This window comes from Macaca thibetana, chromosome 9, assembly GCF_024542745.1.
Source record: "Macaca thibetana thibetana isolate TM-01 chromosome 9, ASM2454274v1, whole genome shotgun sequence".
NCBI classification, from domain to species: domain Eukaryota; kingdom Metazoa; phylum Chordata; class Mammalia; order Primates; family Cercopithecidae; genus Macaca; species Macaca thibetana.
In genome coordinates this window covers 59,906,602-59,929,391 of record NC_065586.1, presented here as the reverse complement: position 1 = coordinate 59,929,391, position 22,790 = coordinate 59,906,602, and the positions used below count along the sequence as shown (strand labels likewise).

Sequence of the window (22,790 nt, the reverse complement as noted above, 5' to 3'; positions counted from 1 at the left end):
AAAAAATAGATAAATATGACTTTGCCAAAATTAAAAAATTTTTGAGAGAAGCCAGTCACAAAAGACCATATACCATATAACCTTATTTACATAAAATGTCTAGCAAAGGCAAATCTACAAAGACAGAAAGATTAGTCTTTCTGATGGTTACACAACTCTGAAATATACTAAAACCAACTGAATTGTATACTTTAAATAGATTAATTGCATAGTATATAAATTATATTTCAATAAAGCTGTTATGCTGTATACCTTAAATATACACAATAAAATGTATTTTTTTTTTTTTTTTTTTTTTTTTGAGACGGAGTCTCGCTCTGTCGCCCAGGCTGGAGTGCAGTGGCCAGATCTCAGCTCACTGCAAGCTCCACCTCCCGGGTTTACGCCATTCTCCTGCCTCAGCTTCCCGAGTAGCTGGGACTACAGGCGCCCGTCACCTCGCCCGGCTAAGTTTTCGTATTTTTTAGTAGAGATGGGGTTTCACCGTGTCAGCCAGGATGGTCTCGATCTCCTGACCTCGTGATCCGCCCGTCTCGGCCTCCCAAAGTGCTGGGATTACAGGCTTGAGCCACCGCGCCCGGCCTAAAATGTATTTTTTAAAAAAAAATTGAAAAGTTTTGTGCTTCAAAGGACAAAAAAATCAGGCACAGAAACATGTGCCTGTAATCCCAGCTACCTGGGAGAATGAAGGAGGAGGATCACTTGAGCCTAGGAATTTGAGACCAGCCTAGGCAACACAAAGATCCCATCTCTAAAAAAAGAAAAAAAAATAGCTAGTCATGGTGGGACATGCCTGTAGTCTACCTACTTGGAAGGACGTGTGGTAAGATTGCCCGAGTCCAGGAGTTTGAGATTGTTGCAGTGAGTTACGACTGCACTCCAACATTCTAGCTGAGGTGACAGAGTAAAAGCCTAAAGGACATTATTAAGAAAGTGAAAGTCAGCCAGGCGGTGGGGGGGCTCATGCCTGTAATCCCAGCACTTTAGGAGGCTGAGCAGGCGGATCACTTGTTTGAGATCAGCCTTACCAACATGGTGAAACCCCGTCTCTACTAAAAATACAAAAATTAGCCGGGCTTGGTGGCACAAGCCTGTAATCCCAGCTACTTGGGAGGGTGAAGCAGGAGAATCGCTTGAACCTGGGAGATGGAGGTTGCAGTGAGCCAAGATGGTACCACTGCATTCCAGTCTGGGAGACAGAGTGAGACCCTGTCTCAAAAAAAAGAAAGAAAGAAAGTGAAAGTGGGAGAAAATTATTTGTAAATCATATATGATAAGGGACTTGCATATGGAATATATAAAAAATGGCCGGGCGCAGTGGCTCACGCCTGTAATTCCAGCACTTTGGGAGGCCAAGGCGGGCAGATCACGAGGTCAGGAGATTGAGACCATCCTGGCAAACACGGTGAAACCCTGTCTCTACTAAAAACACAAAAAAATTAGCCGGGCGTGGTGGCGGGCCGCCTGTAGTCCCAGCTTCTCGGGAGGCTGAGGCAGGAGAATGGCGTGAACCTGGGAGACGGAGGTTGCAGTGAGCGGAGATTGCGCCACTGCACTTCAGCCTGGGCGACAGAGTGAGACTCTGTCTCGAAAAAAAAAAAAAAAAGAAAATGAAAACAAAACTTGCACATGCATATTCTTTGCAGCATTATTAATAAGAGTCCAAAAGTGGAAATAAATGTCTATCAGCTGATGAATAAAGCGAACGAAATGTGCTATATCCATACAATAGAATACTATTCCATCATAAAAAGGAATGTTATACTGATTCATGCTACACCACAGATAAACCTTGAAAATATGGAAAGAAGTCAGTCACAAAAGAGTACACACTGTGTGATTCCATTTATATGAACTGTCCAGAATAGGTGCATCTATGGGGACAGCAGATTGGTGGTTACCTAGGGTTAGCAAGGGGGGTTAGGGGAAAATGAACAGTGACTGCTAATGGGCACAGGGTTTCTCTGGAGGGGATGATGCAAATGTTCCAAAATTGTGGTAATGGTTACACAATTCTAGTATATATAAAACATGGAATTATATAATTCAAATAGGTCAACTGTATGGTATGTGAATTACAGGTCAATAAAGCTGTTATAAAAAATAAAGAAAAGTATGAGGGTATAAAACTTAAAGAGCATAGCACGTTCAGAAAACTGGCTTTGCTGTGTTATGGCTATAACGCAGATAATGTGAAAGAGAAAGGCAGGAAATGAGGCTGAAGAGAAAAGTAGGGAAGGTCCGAGGATTTTGTGTGACAGGTTAAGGTTTTTCTTGAAAGCTACATGGAGCCATTTAACATATACTAAATAGTAGCTTTAAAGTATATATTTTCATCCAGAAACTTGGCTTCTGAAAGAAAGGCAAGAAAGTAATAGCGCAAAAAAAAAAAAAAAAAAAAAAAAAAAAAAAGTCATAGCACAGTAGTTAGAAAAAGATATCAGATGAGAGAAATGTTATTTGTTTTTTATTTAAACATCAGATAGATTTGAATAATTTATAATAGAACTAGTACTGAGAATGTGAAGATATGGAAGATATAAATGATAAAGCAAGTTTCCTAAAAAGCAGAAGGGTAATAGAATCTAGAGACAAGTTAGACTGGCTTGAATGGAAGGGTCACTTCTTCAACAAGGGAAGAATTCAAGATGAGGGTACTGTATAAATAAGTAGAGAAAACTCCCACTAGTAATGTGTTTTCGCTAGTGAGGGAAATGGATAGAAGAAAATGTTTAAGAAAAAAATATAAAAGGAGCCAAGTGCTTATGAGCCCAGCCAAGACAATGGGAAAAAGGAAGCAGCCCATCCCATCATAGGGCCAGAGGCCTAAGAGGAAAGAATAGTTTTGGGGGTGGGGCAGGAGCCCACTGACCAGAACAGCCTCAGGACAACTGCTCCCCACAGCCAGGGACTGCTCCAGCTCCAGCCACCACCTGGTGTTAAACCTCTAGGCAAGTGCAAGAGTGAATGAAGCTTGGTGGTTTCCACTTAGATTTCAGGTTTATGAGAAAGCCTAGGTGCCCAGGCAGAGCAGGGGCAGAGCCCTCACAAAGAGACACTACTAGGGCAGTGCCAAGGGAAAATGTAGGGCTGGATGCCCCACACAAACTCCCCACTGAGGCACTGCCTAGTGGAGCTGTGAGAAAGGGCTGCTGCCCTCCAGAATGGTAGAGCCACCGGCAGCTTGCAACCTCAGTGTGGAAAAACCACAGGGACACAACTGCCCACTCAGCGAAGCAGTGTGCCCAGGATGTAGGACATGGAGTCAATGATTATTCTGGAGCTTTAAGATTTAATGACTGGCGCGATGGCTCACACCTTAATCCCAGCACTTTCAGAGGTCGAGGTGCATGGATCACTTGAGCTCAGGTGTACGAGACCAACCTGGCCAACATGGTGAAACCCTGTCTCTACTAAAAATACAAAAATTAGCCAGGCATGGTGGGACATGCCTGTAGTCCCAGCTACTTGGGGAGCTGAGGCAGGGTAATCACTTTAACCCAGGAGGCAGAGGGTACAGTGAGTGAAGATCGCACCACTGCACTCCAGCCTGGGCGCGACAGAGCAAGATTCTGTCTCAAAAAGAAAAAAAAAAAATTAATGACTGCCTGCTGGGTTTCAGACTTGCATAGGGCCTGAACGAACCCCTTTTCTTTTAGCCGATTTCTCCCTTTTGTAACAGGAATGTTTATTTTATCCAATGCCTGTATCCTCATTATATCTTGGAAATAAATAATTTGTCTTTGATTTTACAGGTTCATAGGTAGAAGGAATTTCGCTTGAGTCTCAGATGAGACTTTGGAGTTCACACTTTTCAGTTAAATGCTAGAATGAGTTAAGACTTTGGGGAACCATTGGCAGGGGATGATTGTATTTTGATATATCAGAAGGATATGATATTATAGAGACCAGGGGCAGAATGATATAGTTTGGATGTTGTAAATTTCATGCTGAATTGTAATCCCGTGTTGAAGGTAGAGCCTGGTGAAAGGTGACTGTATCATGGGGGTGGATTTCTCATGAATAGTTTAGCACCATCCCTTTGGTACTGTCCTCACCATAGTGAGTAAACTCTTGTGAGATCTGGCTGTTTTTAAGTATCTGGCATCTTCCCCCTTGCTTTCTTGCTCCTGCTCTCACCACGTGAAGTGCCTGCTCCCACTTTAACTTCCACCATGAGAAGTTCCCTGAGGCCTCCCCAAAAGCCAAGGAGATGCCAGTGCTATGCTTGTACAGCCTGCAGAACCATGAGCCAATTAAACTCCTTTTTTTTTTTTTTTTTTTTTGAGATAAAGTCCCATTCTGTCACCCAGGCTGGAGTGCAGTGGAGTGGAGTGATCAGCAAACTGCAGCCTTGAACTCCTAGGCGCAAGTGATCCTTTCACCTCAGCCTCCCAAAGTGCTGGGATTACAGGCATGTGCCACTGCACCTGGCCCTCTTTTCTTTATAAACTTTTTTAAAAAATGAAAATTTAGACTCTATCCTAAGCAAAATGGGAGAAAAAAACAGACTAAGGATATAAACGGTATTAGGGTTCTACTGAGAGCTCAGCTAATGTTAAAAATCAAGGGGTGGTGCCAATTCATAAGTCCGTAAAAATCTCCAGCAGCACTCTATACTGTGGCTATAGGAATGGAGAAAATAGATGGCTGGATTTGACTAGACCTAAGATGTATAGGACAAATGAAGCAGAAAAACAGAAGAGAAAGGAGTTTGAGGGTATGTTAAGAAGGGAGAGGTAAAAAGTGATTTGACTAGTAAGAAAATGACTTGGGCTGGGTACAGTGGCTCACACCGGCAATCCCAGCACTTTGGGAGGTTAAGGAGGGCAGATCACTTGAGGTCAGGGGTTCAAGACCAGCCTGCCCAACATGGCGAAACCCTGTCTCTGCGACAAACACAAAAATTAGCTGGGTGTGGTGGCACGCACTTGTAATCCCAGACTTGGAAGGCTGAAGCATGAGAACTGCTTGAACCTGGGAAATGGAGATTGCAATGAGCTGAGATCATACCACTGCACTCCAGCCTGGGCGACAGAGCAAGACTCTGTCTCAAGAAAAAAGAAAAAAAAGAAAGAAAGAAAATGACATACTGAAAAGCCTAGAGATTCCAATGAACATGAAGAACAGCAATAACCTGAGTAAAGGGTTGTTGTAACAAGAGTTTTCTCATCGGAGTGTGTTAATGGTACTATCTTCACCAGACTCAAAATATCCAAGTCATCTTCAACCATTCCCTAGCCTTAAATATGTAACCTTGTTAAGTCTCACTGATTCTACTTCCACCATTCTTTCGGTTCTCCCCACTCTCCGTTCCTAATGCTACCAGGCCTTCATTATGTCTCTACCTGACTTCTGGTGTAACAGGTCTCCCAACCTCAAGTCTTCCTTCCAGTCCACTTCACCACAGTAATTTTTCTAAATGACGACTACAGTCAAATTCCATCTCAGTGGCTTGCCCACCATTTATCAAAGTTCCAACTTCTCTGTGTGGTGATCAGTATCATCATGATCTAGCCCTAACCTTTAATTCCTTTTCCACTACTGTCCTTCATACATCCTACTCACTCATCAAATTAAACCCTCAAAGAGACCTATGATTTCTTGCTTTCAGACTCAGGCTCGGGAAGTTCTCTTATCTAGAATTCTGTTGCTCATAACAAACCAGCACCATTCCACCATTCTTCAAGCCTCTGTTCAAAAGCTACTTTAATCCCTCTGACAGAAATAACAACCTTTCTTTTTTTTTTTTTTTTTTTTGAGACAGAGTCTTGCTCTGTTGCCCAGGTTGGAGTGCAGTGACATGATCTCGGCTCACTGCAACCTCCACCTCCCAGGTTCAGGCCATTCTCCTGCCTCAACCTCCCAAGTAGCTGGGACTACAGGCACCTGCCACCACGCCCAGCTAATTTTTTGTATTTTTAGTCAAGACGGGGTTTCACTGTGTTAACCAGGATGGTCTCCATCTCCTGACCTCATGATGCACCTGCCTCGGCCTCTCAAAGTGCTGGGATTACAGGTGTGAGCCACCGCGCCCGGCCTCTCCTCTTTTTTTGAGACAGAGTCTCCGTCTGTTGCCCAGTCTGGAGTGCAGTGGCACAATATTGGCTCACTGCAACCTCCGCCTCCCAGGTTCAAGCAATTCTCTGCCTCAGCCTCCCAAGTAGCTGGGATGACAGCCGCCCGCCATCACACCCAGCTAATTTTTGCATTTTTAGTAGAGACAGGGTTTCACCATCTTGGCCAGGCTGGTCTTGAACTCCTAACCTCATGATCCACCCACCTCAGCCTCCCAAAGTGCTGGGATTACAGGCATGAGCCACCGTGCCCCGCCCCTGAGTCACCACAGCCAGCCCATCTCAATTCCTATAAAACTAGGCTTGTCTTGGAGCACTTACCATATTACATCTTATTATCATTATTTATATATCACAGATCCCATATTAACCTGCAAAGACCCATCTTACTTGTATCTGTATTTCCTTGGTACCTTGAATAAAACACTTAAAAAAAATCTAGTAAATAAACAAATCTTCCATGTATGACCTTCTATGGAAGATCATATAACATTAGATCCTCTAGAACAGAGGTTCTAAAGGAGGGTCAATAAGTGTGAAGACTGCAAATTCATTTCAGAACTATGACCATCCTGAAAATGTTGTGAGTACACACATTTATGCGTGAATTTTTCTGAAGCAAAAGTCCATAATTTTTATCAGATTCTCAAAGGGGTTCTATATTATTAATGCTTTTGGCGGTGGCTCACACCTGTAATCCCAGCACTTTAGGAGGTTGAGGCAAACAGAGCTCTTGAGGCCAGGAGTTTGAGACCAGCCTGGCCAACATAGTGAAACCCTGTCTCTACTAAATATAAAAAAATTAGCCAGGTGTGGTACAGCATGCCTATAATCCCAACTACTCAGGAGGCTGAGGCATGAGAATCATTTAAACCCTGGAGATGGACGTTGCAGTGAGCTGAGATTGTGCCTGGGCAACAGAATGAGACTGCATTTTAGCCTGGGCAACTGAATGAAACTGTGTCTCAAAAAAAAAAAAAATTGGCTGGGCGCAGTGGCTCAAGCCTGTAATCCCAGCACTTTGGGAGGCCGAGGTGGGTGGATCACGAGGTCAGGAGATCGAGACCATCCTGGCTAACACAGTGAAACCCTGTCTCTACTAAAAATACGATAAACTAGCCGGGCACGGTGGTGGCCACCTGTAGTCCCAGCTACTCGGGAGGCTGAGGCAGGAGAACGGCGTGAACCCGGGAGGCGGAGTTTGCAGTGAGCTGAGATGGCGCCACTGCACTCCAGCCTGGGCGACACAGCGAGACTCTGCCTCAAAAAATAAATAAATAAATAAATAAATGTTTTTATGCATACTTTTAAAATGTGAGTCTTTATTTTTTAGAAATATATTCTAAAGTATTTATAGATAGAAAAGAGTTGGGATTTGTTTTAAAATAATTGACGTATGAGGTGGGGAGTACTGGATGGGGACATAAATGATAAGATTGGCTATGATTTGATAATTGTTGAAGATGAATAATTGGTACATAGGATATTCATATTATTCACTCTACCTTGGTGTATGTTGAGAATTTCCCAATGTAAGTTATTTCACTTCTTCAGAGACTGGGTTTTGCTATATTGTCTAGGCTGGGGTGCAGTGGCTATTCAGATGTGTGATTATTGTACACGGTATTCTCAAACTCCTGGGCTCAAGTGATCCTCCTGCCTTAGACTCCCTAGCAGCTGGGACTATAGGCCAATGTAGGAATATTTTTAGTGAAATAGAAAAGGGGTTCTTGGCTAGGTGCAGTGGCTCACACCTATAATCTCAGTGCTTTAAAAGGCCAAGGCAGGAGGATTACATAAGCCCAGGAGTTCAAGGCTGCTGTGGGCTATGATAGCACCACTGCATGCTAGTCTGGGTGACAAGACTCTGTCTCTATAAAAAAAATAGTGGGAGTTCTTAGCCCCCAAAAGGGTAGAGAAACACTGCTTTCACCTAATTTTGGGATTAAATCAGCCTCTCAGGAAGCCTCTGGCTTAGGTTAATTGCTTCTCAGGAACTAGACTCAGAGTCCAACTGGCTTCTTGGAAGTAAAACAAATGTCACTTGCCGCTTTTCACACCAAAAGAAAATGTTCATTAGAATCAAGAAGTAGTCAGGCTATCTAAACAGCCTTCATGTATTAAAATAGCAAAATATGCAAAGAGTTTGAGAAGATTTTCTTACTGTGCTCAACACTGGCTAGAATTCTATTTGCACGTAATGTTAAAATCTGAGCTTTACACTTTTAGAGAGATGTGAATAATTTAGAGAAGATCTAAAGAAAAACAACAAAAATGGTCAAAAAGTTTGAATATCTCTTTGTTTATAAAAGATGATTTAGAGTGGCAACAGAAAAACTAAAGATCACTTAGTAGCAGACCTCAAATGTAGGAACACTGATAAAAGCCTACTGTTCTCCATCTTCACTTATAAGGGATCCACAGAATTCATCTTAAATTATCTCATCTCTCAAAAGGAGTTGGGCTAAATGATTGTTAAATCCACTTATGAGCTCTAAAACCCTATGATGCCCTGGTTTTTGATAGGTGCATTAGTTGAGAAAAACCTGTTATCTCTATTTCTTTCCTTGTTTAAATACTCATAGCATAAACATTTAGATTAGATATAATGAAATATTTCCTTATGTGGGACCATCAGAGAATCAAATTAGAATCTATGAAATGTGCATTTTCCTCCTACCTTATCTTCCTGGCCCCTCCATCCTTCCCATATTACATTAAAACAGTTGAGCTCCAGTCTAGCCTGAAGGCAGGAGAGTGAGCAGGATGAATTATTTAATTCCCTTTAGTCTGATGATGCTATGACTGAACTATTTCTCATACACCAAAGATAGAAGGTTGTAAGTGTAATGCATCCCTTGCACCTAAGCCCTTAACTGGCCCCCTTCTCAAATGCTAAAGGGTAATTCTATCTCCATATTAACACTGGACCTACTTAGTAAATGAAGAACACCAAAGGCAATCTGCAGAAAACCTGTTTAACATACACAGTTTAAGTATTAATTCTGAATTTCAGAACTACAAATTGCCTTGGCAGAAGTGGCATATCTCATACAGAAAGGAACATTTTGTAATATGGAAGAAGTGAGAAAAAATAGAGGGGGATACTGAACAAAATGTTTTATAATCATGTCTGTACTCTCATACTGTCATTTTCCACATATGGAAACTGAGGCATTTTCTTATAAAAAAATTAACTTAAAATAGAAAAGAAGAACATGATAGGTAACAAAATACTAAGAATTCTATAGAACTACAAATGAAACACAGAAACAGAATTTCTTAAATAGCATTTATTTTCTCTCAAAAAGCCTATTATGTACTAACAAGTGTTCCTCTAAATTATCAGAAAGGCATCGCTACTAAAATTTTATATACATTTTTTATATAAGAGAAGGAATATTGGGTTACAATCTGAATTTCTCTTTATGATTTCTCTTAAAGTACAGAACTGCTATTAAAATGACTAATATTGCTAAAATGAAGGCTACTAGATTTTCCCATGAATTTCAGTGGAATGTCCCAAAATGGTGTTAAGATATGCAGAAGGACCCATTTCAAAGCAATTTCTCCACCCCTTCATAAAAGATTTAAGCTAAAGAAAAAAAAAAAAAGAAAGAAAACCCAACAGCTGAAGACATTGGGCTATTTATAAGTCTTCTCCCAGTCCCCCAGACAGCCTCACATGGGGGCTGTAAACAGCTAACTAAAATATCTTTGAGACTCTTATGTCCACACCCACTGACACAAGTAGAGCTGTAACCACAGTGAAACTAGACTTCAGTTTCCTTTAGCAAGTATGTGCCTATGATAGTAAACTGGAGTAAATGTAACAGTAATAAAACAATTAAAAAAAAATAAAAATTATACCTTTTTCTCCAACAAACGGTAAAGACCATGTGAAGACATCCATAAAATTGGGCAACCAGTAAGGATGTGGAGAACAGTTAAACTGTCGAATATTCATCACATTATTTTCATACTTTAATACAGCAGCTGCAAGATAAGTTGAACATAGATGTAACTATTTGTAATTAGCCTTAAAAATATAAAATACATAAAAGCAGAAAAATATTAAGAGGAAGGGAGATCGGGGTGAGTGGAATCAGGGCTGGTAGAGGGAGGAAGGAATGAATTTTTAATAATAACACACGTTTTGTTTTTAACACTGTCATGTAGAACTCTAACTATAGTCAGGTCTTCATATTACTAATGAAATTTCCAGATTCTTTCCAGAATGTTTGTTTTACTTTATAATCCAATGATGAACATGCATTTTTACTAAATCCAAAATTGTGAAAACTCAGTTTTTAGAAGAAACAGATAATGGCAATGAGCAATTTTCTAGGTTTTTAAAGTTCATACAAATTGAGAATTTAAGATCTTTCTAGCTTCAGGCAACCTGAAAAGTATAGCTAAATGGTAATAAAGCAAACAAAAAAATCCCATCCATTTGGAACATTTTACTTATAAATGTATGAATGTATTTGTTTCATTTAATATGGAAAATCAGGCAAAACTACTAAAAATAAATATTTTACTTTGTTTAGAAAAAAAATCCCACTAAAACACCAAAAGAGAATATTATAACCAAATAATCCAAAGATAACATATTCATCTCAAATGCAGGTATTTAATGTTTCAATATGTTGATATAATTAAAATCTTAAATGACCTACATAGATTTCAATTACTGGTTATATTACTGATAGAACACTGGGTTAGAAGGGTTGGATTCTCATCTAAACTATAGCGCATATTAGCTATGCAAGGCTTGGTAAATTATTCAACTAATGTGTTTCTCATTTATAAAACAGGAATAATATGTCTACACTGCCTTACCACAGAGGTTTAAGATCAGACAATGCATTTCACATGAAAATACACAAAAGTATAATGTCTTGTAGATAATATTTTATGGTTACTTTTTCACTTTAATGAAAAGCACTGGAATGCAGATGTTAAATTCCAAGATTTGTGATTCTGGCTAATAAAGAATCAAAAGTAATCCTGCTACACGTTACTGTTTACTAACTTAATAAGTATTATGTTTGTTTCCCATATGAAATTTCCATCTGAAATAAAAGTATTTTAAATTATATGTTTTGACAATCAGTTCAAAGTGGGAAAATAAAGCATTTTAAATTAGCCTCAAAAATTATGAGCTGATACCAAGCTTTCAGATCTTTTGTAAGGGAGAAAAGAGAAAAATCTAGAAAATTGCCTTACGGATAGAATGAAAAATTACAAACATACCCATACAATGTAAACACTCAAACCACTAACACTATTTATGTACAGACTCAGAACTACAAAGAGACATTTGATTTTTGACAAGACAGTCAATGGTTTGAGTTTCTTTTATAAGTACTAAAAAAAAAAATCCATCCCTTAACTTCCTGAGTCAAACAAACAAAGGACAATCAGTAAGGCAGTACTCAACTGGACACTGAACACTAGCTCCCTTAATACTAACAAGGGGAAATCACAGCTGAGGAATTAGAGCACCAATAGAAAGTTAAATTTAACACTTGGTTCTGTTTTTGAGAATGGAATCAGGGCAGGAGTGCACTGGCTCAGGCCTATAATCCCAGCACTTTGGGAGGCCGAAGCAGGCAGATCACTTGAACTCAGAAGTTCAAGACAAGCTTGGTGAACATGGTGAAACCTCATTCTATAAAAATACAAAAATTAGCTGGGCGAGGTGGCAGGTGCCTATAATCCCAGCTATTAGGGAGGGCTGAAGCAAGAGAACCACTTGAACCCAGGACACAGATGCAGTAGTCAGCCGAGACTGCACTACTGCATTCCACCTGGGCGACAGAGCGAGACCCTGTCTCAAAAGAGAAAGAGAGAATGGAATCAAAACTTAGATATTTCTTTTAAAAAATGAAGTCATATGGCCGGATGCGGTGGCTCAAGCCTGTAATCCCAGCACTTTGGGAGGCCGAGACGGGCGGATCACGAGGTCAGGAGATCGAGACCATCCTGGCTAACACGGTGAAACCCCGTCTCTACTAAAAATACAAGAAAATTAGCCGGGCGAGGTGGCGGGCGCCTGTAGTCCCAGCTACTCGGGAGGCTGAGGCAGGAGAATGGCGTGAACCTGGGGGGGCGGAGCTTGCAGTGAGCCGAGATCGCGCTACTGCACTCCAGCCTGGGGCACAGAGCAAGACTCCGTCTCAAAAAAAAAAAAAAAAAAAAAAATGCAGTCATATTTCATAAGACATCTATAGTATAAGTTCTTGTAGCATATTCTGTACCAAATTTATCCAGCATGCTACTGTTTGGTCTCAGGCAAATGTTTTAATCTTTTAACCATCACCTCTCATCATCCAAAAAAACTCTTCCTCTGTTCCTCTTTTGAACTTACACCATGACTCTTATTTAGCAATGACCTCATTCTCTCTCTAAATGTCCTTTTTAAAGTCTTTAACCTTCTGTTCTTTCCTCTTGGCACATCCACTCCAGTCTGATCCTGAAGCCATGGCATAGTCAACTGAATTCCAGACATGTCAAGACAGAAGAGAAGCTGGCCTCTTAATTTCATCTTCCAAAGATGTAAACTACATAAACATACCCAATCTCATCTTCAATGTCCTTGGCACACACTTAACTAGATTAAGACCCTTTGGCACTTTCTGTTAATAAATTGTATTCAAAATAAAATGAAATCCAATTACTATAGACAGGTCAAATTTTCAGGGAAGGTGGGAAAATGAAAATCACTGGAACAGAAGGCAAAGGAAAAAAGCAGTAAAAAGAAAGAGAAGAATGTATCCCTCAAATGAGATGAAGCTGGATTAATTTTTTTTAAAAAGCTCAAATACAAAGCTTCATGGGGCAGTGATAAGACTGTGGAGGTAAAAGAAGGAAATAAGAAAGGGAAAGAGAACCTAGATCAGTGAACATAAAACAAGAAACATGATAAACTAAACAAGCAGACAGTGCAAATAAAATCATCAAAGCAGCAGCAGCTTTATACAAACAAGAAAACATCCTCAATAAGGGAAAAGATTTAAGAAAGGGGAGTTTGAGAAAATCATGTTTGGTTTTGCTTGATGCACTTAACTCAGAGCACATTTTACAAAACGGTTTTTTCGAGACAAGTTGTGGAATGGGGTTACGTATTACTTAGTTTCACATTTTGGATTTTTATTTATTGTTCTCTCCCCTCCCTTATATCTTACAGTTATTTATAAAGAATGTGGATACTAATAGTTTCAAACAACACCCCTTTTTTATTATATTAAAAGTCTATTAAAATACTAAATTGTTTAACAATTTTTTTTATCAACAACATCTTACCTTTATTATTGTAGACATCTAAGTAATTAGGTGCCGAAAAAATTGTTATTAATGAAGGGAACCCTGTAGTTTGACTTTTTCTGTACATTCTATAGCTGCAAAACAAATAGCTTAATATGCATCGTAAAGCATCAATCATGGTTACTAAGTTTGATTTATATTTTAGGTGTTAATTTGGGTCAGGGAAACAGAATTCTTACCCTGCATCTTGAGCTTCATGAGCTCTAATAATCGATAACAAATTATTGTTTTGCAAAAATTCACACACTGCTGGATAGCTGTGGGGGAAAAAGAGTAAATTAAGTAAAATAATGGTTTTTTTGTATGAAGCATATGCTTTGTTAACAACTAAAATGTGATTAATCTTGGATATTTTTCCTTACTTATAAAAATAAGAACATCCTCGAACTGTATTGTGACTAAAATGTTCCTGTGATTTTTCATTTCCAAAATCTTCAGAAGGATCGGACCATAACAAGTCACACATTGGTCCAAATGCAGGTGGCTCTTTGAATCTATCTAACTGTGAAAGAAAGAAAAGAAAGAACAGAAGTAACTCATCACAAAGTAAGGACAAAATGTGCATAGGAAAATATACCAACTTTGAATACAGCTCATAGTATATTATTGTGAATAAACAGAAGCTATTTCCTCAAGATATCAGTATATTAATTTTTACCATTACCTAATCTTGGCAGTGAAAAGTAGTGTGAAACTTCTACTCTACTCAACAATGTACTATAAATAGAAATCAATCTTGGAAGTAAAATATATACTTACTCTCCTAATATCATCCAGTGTGTGTATTTCTGGTGAAAGTCCACCATGAACACAAAGAAACTGTTGGTTTAAAAGTGCGGCAAGAGGCAAACTATCAAAAGCTTCCATACAAGCTTCATAGACTCTTTCCGAATACTTAATTTTACCTAGGAAAACAAAAAATTAATTGAAAATTACATTACTGGTTGACCATTTTAAAAACATATATATTAGATTTTTATTTCTTGTTCTCTCCCCTCCTTTATATCTTTTAGCTATTTATAATGAAATTGAGATAGTTACAGTTTCCATTGTAAAAGGTAATAGCCCAGATAGACAGACAGACAGACAGACAGATTGCAAGAAAACTATAGAGACAGTAAACAGCAAAGTGGTGGCCAGGGTTTCAGAGTGAGTGAAGGGGTGACTATAAAAAGGTAGCAAGAGAGAATTTATGGCATGATAAAACTTTTCTGTATCATGATAGTGGTAGTGGGCAACTCTATGTAGTGTCAAAAGTCACAGAAGTAAATACCACAGAGAATAAATTTTACTGCACACAATATTTTTTAAGGAAAGCATCTTCCCCTATAAGAATCAACAAAAATACGCAATGTTATCAGTCTTATAAAGACAAAATATTTGCTCTCTCTAAAATTATTCTGGATGATATGTCTTATGAAGCAAAATATTTGCTCTCTAAAATTATTTTGGATTATTCAGCAAAAACGTCATCAAGTATTATTAAAAATAAGTAAGTCAAATCTCTAAAAACAGGCAAGGCACAGTGGCTCACACCTGTAATCCCAGCAAATTTAGACAGGCCAAAGCGGGCAGATCACTTGAGGCCAGGAGTTCGAGACCAGCCTGGCCAGCATGGCAGAACACCATCTCTACTAAAAATATACAAAAATTAGCCAGGCATGGTGGTGTGTGCCTGTAATCCCAGAGACTCAATGGCTGAGGCACGAGAATCACCTGAACCCAGGAGGTGGAGGTGGCAGTGAGCCGAGATCACGCCACTTGCACTCCAGCCTGGGTGACAGAGTGAGACTCCATCTCAAAAAAAAAAAAAAAAAAAAAAAAAAAAAAAAAAAAGAAATCTCTTAAAAACAGCCCAACCCTTCACCTTTATCAGCCAAATAAGGCAAAACGAGTACAGGTGAGGTTAAAATCATTTTAATACTTGCTTTATTTTACTCTAAGAGTCAATGACTATTGTTATTACAGGCAAGACGACTACATCATCACAACAAAATTCAAAGTTCATCCAATTTTTCTGAAAAATAAAAGTAACAGCATACTTGTATGTCAGAAAAGCTGAGGGGTTCCTCTTGTCTACAATGAATACTTAAAAATGGGCAGTGAAGCACGAAGCCAATATAGAAACACAAGAAAGACAAAACTCTACCAAGTCAAACTATCATTTACTTTTAGAGAGATGTCATGCACTTTCCTTTGCTCCTTTATAACTTTAAATTCCTGAGTATTTTGGTTTTGATGAGATTTTGGTAGGTGATTTGTTATTTATCTAAGCAAAGAAAAAGAACTTAGTTCCTACTTCCTGTTTTAATACTATAATATTCAAATATTTTTAAAAACTATATATATATCCAGTACCAGAGGTTCTAAACTGGTAGTGTGCTAACGAACCTGTTTTCTAGCACTGTGGTTTAATAAAAATTCTAATTTGACTGCTTTTAGGTCAAGCATGCACTTTCCAGGACTTATCTTACTCATTTAGGTTAACTGCCTGATCCTTGACGTTGTAAGAGTATGCCACTTCTGCCACTACCCATCACTGTATTTTTCTCCTTTTACTGCAAGTCTCTACTTAATATGATCTTTAATGGATCATGTTTTGAGTCTCAAAACGTTGAAATTATTTCTGTTTTTAGAATTTAACTCTACTTAATACAGTCATGAATATTAATTTAAAAAGCACAAAGTCAGGCCAGGCACAATGGCTCACACCTGTAATCCCAGGACTTTGGAAGGACGACGCAGGCGGATCACTTGAGGTCAGGAGTTAGAGACCAGCCTGGCCAACATGGTGAAACCCCGCCTCTACTAAAAACACAATTAGCAGGGCGTGGTGGCGCATGCCTGTAATTCCAGTTACTCGGGAAGCTGAGGGAGGAGAACACTTGAACCCGGGAGGAGGAGGTTGCTGTGAGCCGAGATCACACCACTGCACTCCAGCCAGGGCAACAGAGCGAGACTGTCTCAAAAAAAAATTAAAATAATTAAAATAATTAAAAAGCACAAAGGTTTGATGTGTGAAAAAGGCCTAACCTTGTTCTGTAACATGGTTACTTACAGGTATTAGATTACCATTGCGGTAATAATTTGAGAGAGAAAAGGGATAAACATTGTAGGTTAAGAATTTCACCAACCACTGTACCTGACTAGTCTTAAAACTATGATACCAAAAAAAAAAAATTTTTTTTTTTAACGAATTTCAATCATTAAAAGCATGATTGAAATGATCTGCAATGATAACAGGATAAACAATTTGTTAGGATCCCTCACAGGAATGCCTCAAGATTGAAGGACAAAAATCTCCAATGCAAAAATACATTTTTTTCTTTTGGTTTTTATTTTTTCCTGTTAGAAAAATATATATATATATATATATTTTTCATATATATATATGAGACAGAGTTTCGCTCTTGTTGCCCAGGCTGGAAGTACAATGGCACAATCTCGGCTCACTGCACCCTCCACCTCCCAGGTTCAAATGATTCTCCTGCCTCAGCCTCCTGAGTACCTGGGATTACAGGCATATATAACCACATCTGGCTAATTTTTGTATTTTTAGTAGACATGGTGTTTCGCCGTGTTGGCCAGGCTGGTCTCAAACTCCTGACCTCAGGTGATCCACCGGCCTCGGCTTCCCAAAGTGCTGGGATTACAGGTGTGAGCCACCATGCCCGGCTTAGAAAAATTAATTTTAACATTAAAACTTATATATAAAACTCTAAACTACTAAGCATGTTTGTAAAAGTTAAACATAATAGGAAATTCTGAAATGAAAAAAAATTTTTTTTTTGAGACAGGGACTGACTCTAGAGCCCAGTTTGGAATGCAGTGGGACGATCTCAGCTCACTACAACCTCTGATTCCCAGGCTCAAGTGATCCTCCCACCTCAGCCTCCTGAGTAGCTGGGACTATAGGAGTACACTGCCACACCCAGTTAATTTTTTTTTTTTTGTACTTTTGGTGGAGACGGTGTTTCACCATGCTGGCCAGGCTGGTCTCCAACTCCTGAGCTCAGGCAATCTGCCTGCCTGGGCCTCCCAAAGTGCTGGGATTACAGGCGTGAACCACCATGCCCCACCAAAAACTTCTCAATTAAACACCATTAAATACCAAAGAGTGCTCGACAACTTTCCTCAAAGCTTTACGTGTAGACATGAAATCTATCCTTACATGTTGCACTGTAAAGTCCTCAAAACGCTTACTACACACATAAGTCCAAAAGAATACTGAGGAAGTGAAAACATTTCTCCTGGCAGTACTCACATTCCTGCTTAAAGGTAAAATATTCAGTAAGGTGTCTGCATTCATGGTTGCCTCTCAGAAGAAATAATGTGCTTGGGTATAGAATCTTCAGAACCCATAAATATAAGACACACTGCAAAAGAAAATTTTTCTAGTGAATTTATCTTGTATTTTTGTTTAATGAAGCTGCTTGATCTTTGCTCCTTTTCCTCTATTAACCTTACCATCCCCTATTATCTTTCTTTGTCCCTTACTAAAACATAAGCACCACAAAATCACAGATTTTGTCATCTTACTCACTTTTGATTCTCTACTCCTAGAAAAGTAGCTAGCAAATAGGAGAAGAGCAATAAATATTTGTTGAATGAATGAGTCAAACAATCTATTTAATTACTTTTGATTTACAGACTGCCCAATATAAAAACAATTAGCACATTGGTCTACAGACGCCTATTAGTAAATAAAATAATAATGTCAAAATAACAGCAGCTAACATTTACTGATTACTTACAATGTGTGAAGCACTATATAATTAATTCTCCTAATTTATTCCTTAAACAACACTATGAAGTATGTAATATCATCTTTATTTTACAAATCAGAAACTGAAGCAAAGATCTTAAGTAACTTGTCCAAAACCACAAAACTTCTAAGTGATGGAGACAGGATTCTGATCCTCTGATCTTAAGCATTATGCCATGCTACCTAATGAAGGGAAGGTCCATGTTTTATGTTTGTTTAGTTGATTATGAATATTGCCTTACATATGGTAAGTGCTTATTATCTGAACTAATTCAATGCAAATGTAATTTTTTACATAAAAATATTATTAAACATTATAGCAGATGCTGTTCTCTAAACAGGTTTAACATAAGAGACTCACTACTTATTTGCTTAAAAAAGGAAGAACTATTTCATATGGAAATAAGCATGGTATATAATCACATGCAAAAAGAAAAAACAAACTTTTTTATTTTTAGAGACAAAGTCTCACTGTAACCCAGGTTGGAGTGGCACAATTACTGCTCACTGCAGCCTCAACCTTCTGGGCTCAAGCAATCCTCCTACCTCAGTCTCTTGAGCAGCTGGGACTTACAGGCACATGCCATAAGGCCCAGCTAAGTTTCTGTATTTTTTTGTGGAGCCAGGGTTTCACCATGCTTCCCCGGCTGGTCTCGAACTCTTAGGTTCAAGCAATCTGCCTGACTTGGCCAACCTGTGCTGGGATTACAGATGTGAGCCACCACACCCAACCAAACTTTATTGTTAATAAATTAAGGTATATTTAAACGTGTAACTATTCACACCTTCATTTTATTCAAAAGGGAAAAAAGTAATAAAATCAGGGAAATAATCTGTTCTCATTGCTTGTTTTGAGTCTTTGTTATTTTCCTTTTATAACAACAAATGGTATTAAAAGAATCAGCTACATCCAGGCACGGTGGCTCACACCTGTAATCCCAGCACTTTGGGAGGCCAAGGCAGGCAGATCACCTGAGGTCAGGAGTTCGAGACCAGCTTGACCAACATGGTGAAACCCTGTCTCTACTAAAAATATAAAAACTAGCCGGGAGTGTTGGTGGGCACCTGTAATTCCAACTACTCGGGAGGCTGAGGCAGGAGAATCGCTTGAACCTGGGAGGCAGAGGTTGCAGTGAGCCGAGATCACACCATTGCACTCCAGGCTGGGCAACAGAGTGAGAGTCTGTCTCAAAAAAAAAAAAAAGAGTCAGCTACAAAACAATCTTATACAAGGATATGCACACCAACTTAGTTACCAAATAAGCGTCATAAAACTGTTTATTTTATTGCTTTTGTCAAATGCCTGAAATTTTTTTGTTAGGATGGGCCATTTTCTGATTTGCCTGAAGCCTTGTGATAATTTGGGAAAAGCTGACGAGGCTAATAATCAACTATCAGCAGGAGGTAGAAGAACTCAAGATAGTAAAATTCCTAAGGGAAGCAGGACTGACGGAGTCTAGAACTTCCTTCCACTCTTGAGAATCCTAGCACACCTCAGAAAAAAAGGTATATTGGAAACACTGGAGAAGGGGATATAAACAACAGTAACCAACGTAAATTCACCAGGTAAGGTTTCAATATCTACTAGGAAAGGTGGTTAAAAGCACATGCTTGGAGTCACATTGCCTGGCTATGCTGTTTACTAATAATACAACCTTAGGCAAGTTACTTAACCTCTCTAAGCCTCAGGTTCCTCATCTATAAAATGAATAAAACAACAGTACTTACCTCATTAATATTATTGTAAGGATTAATCAACATGTGTTCAGTGCCTAGAACATGCTTACAACATATTAAATGTGCAACACAGGTATCTATTGGTAGAAATTTGACCCCACAATTCTACCTTTAGGAATTTGTCATACAAAAATAATCGGGCAAGTATATAAAGATGCATGAATAATATGACTCATTGAAGCATCATTTGTAAAGGCAAAAAACTGGGAACATCTTCAGTGTCTAACCACAAGGAATTAATTAATTATAGTTTGTTATTAGGTGGAAAACAATGTAGCTATTGAAATGATGCTACAAGTTTATATTTACTGACTTGGAAAGACATTCGGTATAGGGATGTATGAAAAAGCAAGTTATAGACAATATTATAATATGATCCCTTTTTCATTAAAAAAAAGAAAGAAAATGTATATATTGGAAAATACATATTGTTCTACAGTTACAGAATTTTATTTATACAATTTAAAAAGATGGCAGGGCAACAAGGCTCACATCTGTAATCTCAACACTTTGGGAGACCAAGGCGGGAGGATCACTTGAGCCCAGGAGTTCAAGACCAGCCTGGGCAACATAAGAGACTCAATTGCTACAAAAAAATTAAAAATTAGTCTGGGCATGGTGGTGTGCACCTGTGGTCCCAGCTATTTGAGAGACTGGGACAGAATGATCCCTTGAGCTCAAGAGCTCAAGGCTACATTGAGCCATGCTGGTGCCACTGTACTCCAGCATGGGCCACAGAGTAAGACACTGTCTCAAAAAAAAAAAAAAAAGAAAAAGAAAAGAAAAAGAAAAAAGAAAAAGGAGCAAAAGGAACAATCTACTGTTAAGTGATAATCAAAAGGTCATTTTAATGCCTCAAGTTTTTAAAAACAAACTAATACTTTCCAAATACATAAAGATTCCATATGATACACTTGAGTCTTAATAGCTACATAAGGAGAAACAGAAGCACTAGGGCTCAAGCAATAAAAAAATCACAATATACTTTATTTAATCAGAGAGAATTCAAGTAATCTTTTTTCACATGGTTTAATGCCTTTAGGGGCAAGAGAGATAAATAGCACTAACTTTTTAAGGCCACTAGTTAACAGGGCAATAAAGACCCCTCAGTCTGCTCAAAAATTCCACTGGGGAAAAAATGGCAATTATAATTATATAAACAGAGTTATCCAAACAAATTTATTTGAATTGTTTGAAAGACAGAACAGGAATAAACAGTAGCTTTTCATAAAAACTTCAGAATATGCAGAGTTATTTAAAAAAAAACCTAACACAGGTACTTGTGAAAACTAGGATTAAGGGAAAGCATCTATGTTAACACTTAACAGCAAATCAAATGACAGTTTATGATTATTACCTCTATACTAAAATAACCTCTGTCCACATAATCGCCAAGAAAAAGGTATCGTGTATTAGCAGGTGATCCTCCTACTTCAAAAAGTTTCATCAGATCAAAAAATTGGCCATGGATGTCACCACACACTGAAACAAGAAGATTATTAGACAAGGGAAAAAAATCTCTAAAATAACAAATTTTAGTTAAGTTAAAACGTATTTTACAAAAGACATAGTATAAATGCTATCAAGAAATGTCTGAGAAGGAAGTAGTCTGTGAAGAGTCATGATTAGGATGATGTGTAACCAAGTGTTCATGTGCTCAAGATCTAGAAAAAGATGTAACAGAAATAATGAAATTTGTGGTCAGTGACAAATTGTCATCTACATTTATAAAGATCGTCTCTAGGACTCCAAGGATGTGTTTTAAGTTTCAAGATGACAAAATTACAATGGTGGCAGTTAAAATATCCATTCTAACTCAATACTTTCTGTTGCTCTCTAAATGGTCACTTTTGGTATCTGATATGATATCAAGGTATTTGACCCTAACAATTGAAAGCAAAGTTAAGTATTGAATCAAATTGAAGTATGGTCAATACAATTGATGAAACCTTAACGAAAGCATAATAGACTAACTTCTACACTCAGATTATTTAGAATCATGTCTATTCACTGAAAACAGGCAATCTTTTTTAAGTATGGAAAATAATTTGGAAATTCAAGATAATGTCCAAGTAATATTGATTTAGCATACAGTATCATTGAAAACAGTAAGTTTTAAATCCAGGCAACTAAACGACGACATAATAAAAATAATACCCAAAACATGAATAAGCTTACCTGTGATTGGAGCTTCTACTTCTATCATGGTTTTCTCTCTCCGAAGGATGGCAGCACCTTCGTTGATAATTCTAAGCGCAATTTCTTCATCTACTCGACCTTCTTTTACCAAGTGATTCTTCAGAACATCAACCCTGGGTATCCCATCCAGATCAAATACTTCTTCAGATGTCAAGCGATGTGTTGGGGGGAAAGGGACAGCTGCAAATTTTTTTAATTAATAAAAAATAAGTCACCAAAAATATATTAACTTAAAAACTAATAATTGGATCTAGATAAGAATAAAAATTGTAGGCCGGGCGCAGTGGCTCACGCCTGTAATCCCAGCACTTTGGGAGGCCGAGGCGGGCGGATCACAAGGTCAGGAGATCGAGACCACGGTGAAACCCCGTCTCTACTAAAAATACAAAAAATGAGCCGGGCGCAGTGGCGGGCGCCTGTAGTCCCAGCTACTCGGGAGGCTGGGGCAGGAGAATGGCGTGAACCCAGGAGGCGGAGCTTGCAGTGAGCCAGGATCGCGCCACTGCACTCCAGCTTGGGCGACAGAGCAAGACTCCGTCTCAAAAAAAAAAAAAAAAAAAAAAAAGAATAAAAATTGTAAAGCAGAGATTTTTCTTTCTTCTTCATTTATTGGGTAGAAGTGTTTTTCTAAATAGTAAGCAAATTATACCACTTTTAAAGCTATTTATATTAACATGTTCTTT

At 38.5% G+C, this 22,790-nt stretch overlaps 2 protein-coding genes across 9 annotated transcripts in view; one reads left to right on the top strand and one right to left on the bottom strand.

Annotated features, from left to right (window-relative positions):
- The window catches only part of FAM149B1 (family with sequence similarity 149 member B1), a 519,129-nt gene that overhangs the window by 309,569 nt on the left and 186,770 nt on the right, over positions 1 to 22,790 (top strand). The window lies entirely within an intron of this gene.
- PPP3CB (protein phosphatase 3 catalytic subunit beta) overlaps positions 1 to 22,790 on the bottom strand; it is a 60,418-nt gene that overhangs the window by 20,658 nt on the left and 16,970 nt on the right. For all 8 annotated transcript variants that reach the window (XM_050803458.1, XM_050803461.1, XM_050803459.1 and 5 more), the window contains exons 2-9: positions 22,087 to 22,287; positions 21,266 to 21,390; positions 17,671 to 17,782; positions 14,166 to 14,311; positions 13,769 to 13,908; positions 13,586 to 13,663; positions 13,386 to 13,480; positions 9,948 to 10,073 (exon numbers count right to left, since the gene is read on the bottom strand). In XM_050803458.1, the coding sequence (XP_050659415.1) occupies positions 9,948 to 10,073; positions 13,386 to 13,480; positions 13,586 to 13,663; positions 13,769 to 13,908; positions 14,166 to 14,311; positions 17,671 to 17,782; positions 21,266 to 21,390; positions 22,087 to 22,287 (1,023 nt within the window). The remainder of the gene's footprint in view (positions 1 to 9,947; positions 10,074 to 13,385; positions 13,481 to 13,585; positions 13,664 to 13,768; positions 13,909 to 14,165; positions 14,312 to 17,670; positions 17,783 to 21,265; positions 21,391 to 22,086; positions 22,288 to 22,790) is intronic.